Here is a 5511-nt window from a genome sequence, read left to right on the forward strand (position 1 = left end):
GAAAAGTGGGAGTTACAAAGACTATGGCTAGAAAAGCCATAGCATGTAATTTACTACACCGCACAGTCAAATGCGTTAGGCACTGTAACACCAGAGCTCTTTTGTTGTTTATCGAACAAATGAATGAGGAAGAAAGGACAACCATTATAACTACTAGTTTTTTTTCCACACAGACTTAGAAAGCTATCAAACAACTTTAGTAACAATATCAATGATATCACATGAACTAAAAAAAAATCAATTGCCACCAACTCAATTCCAACTCACAATGACCCCGTGTGTGTCAGAGTAGAACTGGGGTCCACAGGGGTATCATTGGCTGTGACTTTTTGGAAGCCACCTGTGGGTAGATGTAAACCAGCAAACTTAAAGTCAGTAGTTAAGAGTTTGACAATTTTTGCCACCAGGTGGCCCATAATGTGAATGTCACTTTTAAATTCCTCAGTTCCTGTTGAAATTTTTCCAGATCAACTCTGTGGGGAAACAAGGCTTATGAAAGGAACATGCTTCTGTTGTCACGGAAATAAAATTCTCGCTCCTAAGCACCTCACCTTTTTATGGAATTTGACACAAAATCATTACCTTTTTCATTCTCTGTTCACTCTTCCCTCCAAACACACACAGAGAAAGCCAGAGTCATACCGAGTCATAGTCCAGATAGAACTGCTGGCAGTCTTGAAGGAAGACCTCCACAGTACTGATGAGCTCCTTCCTGAAGCCGGGCTGCAGTGAGACTAATTCATTCTGCACATCACTGGCTCGCGTCAGAAGCTTCTGCCATGCATAGCGCAGGGTGTCAACTTTGTCCATCTCTTCTTTTGCTATTAGAAGTCCATATTTGTTAAGCAGTGCATAGGATTCCTATACAGAAGAAGAAAATCCCACTAGTCACATACCCAAATGTTCATAGAGCTGAGTATCGGAGCATTAAAATGTAAAAGCTCAGAATGATTGGGAACCCACCCTTAGGGTTTTATTTATCCTACTTGCAAACTTGAAAAGTGTAAATGGATACACTACACTTTGGTTTCCTCATCTTTCAAATGGAAAAATGTCTTACCTCTTTCAATGGGATTTCTATCAAAGAATGTTGTTTTTTAAAATGCATTAGAAAAACATAAGGTAAAGATATTTTTACTTAGCCCACAAAATTACACTTACCAGAACCAGTTGCCATCAAACAGACTCTGATTCATGGTAACACCACATGTGTCGGAGCAGAACTGTGCTCCCCTTAGTTCCCAGCTGTTGATTTTTCAGAAGCTCATCTCTAGCATCTTTTCTGAAGGATATCTGAGAGGACTTGAACCTCCAGCCTTTCAGTTAACAGCCAAACGGTTAACCGTATGCACCACTCAGAGACTCCAAAATTACATTAAACCAAAAGAACCAAACTCACTACTGTAGGGTCGCACTCAACTCATAGCGAACCCTCCTTGGGTCTCCAAGGCGGTATCACTACAGAAGTAGATAGCCCAATCTTCCTTCCGAGAAGTGGCTGATGGGTTTGAACCGCCAGCCTTCTGGTTAGCAGTCAAATGCCTTAGGCACTAGGCCACCAGAGTTCCTACAACTACATTAGTCTAATTTTTTAAAATAGAGGGATGTAATCATGAAAAAAACATTTTTATACAGAAAAGACAGAATTGTATAACTCTCTGCCCCTCTGTTCCCTTGTGTGTAAAGTAGGGGTGGTGGTAGTAAAGATTAAATAAGTTAATATATGGATGGATGCTGTTGATGCCCATTTGCCAGCTGATACTTCCATCCTCTGATGCCAGGAATGACAATTACCACCTTCCCTGGAGAAGTGTTCTCAATTCTCAATGTGGGCTTCCTCATCAGGCAGGAGGTTACAGTCAATGACCAAAGGATTTGGGGATACAAAGGCAACCCCCTTTACCTCAAGGTAGGACCAATGGTGTGGTACAATTCTCGTTCCTGAGCTCCATGTGGGGTCAGGCTGGACCATACCTGAGACCACATCCTCACTTAGCTTTACCCCCATCCACCCTGCCTCCCTCATCCACCTCGTTCCATGACCCCTCACCATAAATCACTTGCACAGGAATCCTTATCTCAAGCTCTGCTTTGTTTGAGGACCTGAGTAACCCTGACCTGACAAGAGGCAAAAGACTAGAGCTGGCTCATACTAAGTAAGCACCATAGTAGGGTTAAGTATCTTCATTAGAAGGAGCTCTGGTGGTGCAGTGGTTAAAGCATTTGCCTACTAACCAAAAAATCTGTGGTTTGAATCCACCAGCGACTCTGTGGGAGAAAGATGAGGCAGTCTGCTTCCACAAAGATTTACAGGCTTGAAAATCCTATGAGGCAGTTCTACTCAGAATCCACACAATGGCAATTGGTTTGGTTTTTGGTATGTTATCATCATTTGTAACTCCAACCCAAAACTGGACAAAACTTCAGGTAATATATCTAGGATGTGGACGTGCTGCTACCATAAACAAACGATTGATTATCAGTTACCTCGATGGGTCCTACTTGAAAGTCGATGGCAATTTGCTGTTCTCTGATTTCTTTCAGTGCTGCCATAGCGATTCGAATATCATCTAGGTCTTTAATTTGGCGATTCAGTTTCTTATTGAATTCTTCCACAAGTGTGAAAATGTTTTCCATCTCGCTCCTATATTTTTTGTGACAGTGGCGGCCTATGACAATCATCCAGGCCTTGGTCTCAGCTGTCAGGGCTAACTTCAAGTCCGCTGTAAAAGGCAATGTCCATAGGTCAGCCTGAAAAACTTAAACCCATAGAAGAAAACACAGTGCAACTGTTCACTAAGACCATGCCAGGAGCGGAGGGGAGACGTCTTCCTACTTATTACTTACTTAATCATTTTAGAAAACTCATTTTTGCAATATGTCAAAACATTTCAAAATACTGAAACAAAAAGTATTGTCAAATATCTCAAAGATAAGCCTCAAATGTTTACTTTTTATTAAAAATGCTAAATTTTAATTCCAAGTACAAGAAAGCCATTCTCTTTCTCTGATATAGCATTGGTTTTCAGAGTTTGCTGCAAAGCGTTCAAAATAGTCTCGAATAAGTAAGCAGAAGGGAACCCATAACAAATACAAAGTGGTCTTAAAGCCTGAGGCCCTCTGGGGGGAAAAATGTCTATCTTAATGATAACTAGAATTCTCATGAATGCAAACCTAGGTAAGCCGACATAACAACACTGCTGAATTTTCCTAACTGCAAGAAAATGAACCCACCTGTGTACAGCGCAATGGAGCCCGCACAGAGGTACTCTGGCTCAGCGTGAATTTCCTGCTCCAAGTTTTGGAAATAGAGAATCTGAGATTCAAATTCCGAAAGTAACGGGTTGTTCATAATAAACGTCCTAATGGTTTCTTCTTTCTCCTTTTGCCAAATGTGATTGTAGCACTTGAAACAATCCAAGGAGGTAATAACTTCCTAGAACATAAATAACAATAGACTGATGCTGAGAAGAGGAATCTGAAATAGTATTGTGGTATTTGCTAATTGCTAATGCTTTCTGCTTTGAAAGACCTCTTTAAAGTGTTGAGGGACAAATAGGTCACTGAGAACACTCAAGTGCATGCGATACGCTTCATCCCCTCATATGTATGTGACAGCTGGACAATGAATAATAAGAAAGACCAAAGAAGAACTGATGTGTTTGACTTGAGGCGTCGGTGAAGAATATCAAATCTACCATGGACTGCCAGAACAATGAATAAATCTGTCTTGGAAGTACAGCCAGATGCTCCTTAGAAGCAAAGATGGGAAGACTTCATCTCTAGTACTTTGGTGATGTTATTAGGAGGGACCATTCCTTGGGGAAGGATATCATGCTTGGTCAAGTAAAGGGTCAGCGAAAAAGAGGAAGACCTTCAATGAGATGGATAGACACAGTGGCTGCAACAATGGGCTCAAGAATAGCAACAACTGTGAGGATGACGCAGGACTGGGCAGGGTTTTGTTCTATTGTACGTAGGGTCGCTGTGAGTCATAACCAACTCGAGGGCTCCAAACAACGTAACAACAACAATGGTTTCCAACCTATAGGCAAGGAGTGGTGTTCTCGCTTTCCACACAGGACACCTGGGTTGGATTCCATTCCTGGAGAAGGCACCTCATGCAGCCACCACCCATCTGTCTGCCTGTCTGTGGAGCTTGATTGTTGCTGGAAGGCTGAACAAGTTTCAGAGGAGCTTCCAGACTAAGATATACTGGGAAGAAAGGCCTGATGATCCACTTCCAAAAATGAAAACATTGGCCAGTGAAGACCCTGCGGATCTCTGAGCCCACTGCGCATGGCATCCGTGGGTCAAGAGTGACTGGGCAGGAGCTGACAACAGTGGTTTCCCATAGATTTATAGAGCTGTTAAACTTTTTTTTTTTTTTGCAGGAGCTCATGATTTAATTAATGAACAGTGTGTTGTGTACCAGATGTCACGGAACTGGGACTAATGTATATGCAAAGGTGGGAGCAGTCACCCAGGGTTAGTGGCAGTAAAACTGTTACCATCAGTAGCCTAAAAGGGGGAGGGGAAGTTTCTACAAATTAAAATGACAATCCCTGGAGACTCTTACAGATACAGCCTTCTTGCATGGAGCTGCACTTCAGGTCAAAAACCAGAGCTCAAAACCTGAAGAATGTAATCAATGTCACAAAATTGTACACATATACATTGTTGAATTGGTGTATATTCTACTGTGTGAATTTTCAACCCCAAACCCACTACCAGCGAGTTGATTCTGACTCATAGTGACTACAGGACAGAGTAGAACTGCCCCATTGGGTTTCCAAGGCTGTAAATCTTCACAGAAGCAGACTCCTCATTTTTTCTCTCATGGAGCAGCTGGTGGGTTCAAACTGCTGACTTTTCAAGCACCTTAACCACTGTGTCACCAAGGCTCCTCACATTCTCAACAACACACTATTAATAAATTAAATATCAAGAAAAAAAATAAATTCCAGAGCTCAAGGTACCATCACAGGAAAAGTGTCAGAAGGAAAAAATACCCTGTGGTTACTCTCTTCCCTCCCTCTGATCACCTGTCAAGACTTCCCATTGGTCAAACCCAGCTGGAATATCCAATGGGATCCTGGTGCCATGTTGCTAAGATCAGTTTTCCATGCAGACAGTCAGGAGAAAGGTAGAGAACGGAATTTGAGTGGCAGACAGATCATATCCAGATTCCAACCCCACTGGGAAATAATATGGAATCACATACCACGTAAACATTCATTTAATGAGTACTGACCTCTATGCAATACTAAATCCTCCCATCCGGGAACATGGTACATGTCTCTGTATTTCCCAATCTCTTTTTAAAATTCCTTGGTAAATGTTAGTCTTCATAGAGATCCCACATACTTCCTATCATGTATGTTCCTAGGGTATTTTCCAATGGTGTTATCAATAGGCTCATTCCCCACTATTATAATAGATGGCTATTGATGACACATAGGGAGCTCTGGTAGCATAGTGCCTAAGACGCTTGACTGCTAACCAGAAGGC

General features: G+C 41.9%; 1 protein-coding gene across 1 annotated transcript in view; it reads right to left on the bottom strand.

The window, feature by feature from the left end:
• Window positions 1–5511, bottom strand: part of DNAH5 (dynein axonemal heavy chain 5) — a 148469-nt gene that overhangs the window by 43248 nt on the left and 99710 nt on the right. Inside the window, exons 22-24 of the mRNA XM_007954200.1 lie at window positions 3235–3436; window positions 2488–2723; window positions 643–861 (exon numbers count right to left, since the gene is read on the bottom strand). Of these exons, the coding sequence (XP_007952391.1) occupies window positions 643–861; window positions 2488–2723; window positions 3235–3436 (657 nt within the window). The remainder of the gene's footprint in view (window positions 1–642; window positions 862–2487; window positions 2724–3234; window positions 3437–5511) is intronic.

This window comes from Orycteropus afer, unplaced genomic scaffold (assembly GCF_000298275.1).
Source record: "Orycteropus afer afer isolate SDZICR_OR568_19922 unplaced genomic scaffold, OryAfe1.0 scaffold00442, whole genome shotgun sequence".
NCBI lineage: Eukaryota > Metazoa > Chordata > Mammalia > Tubulidentata > Orycteropodidae > Orycteropus > Orycteropus afer.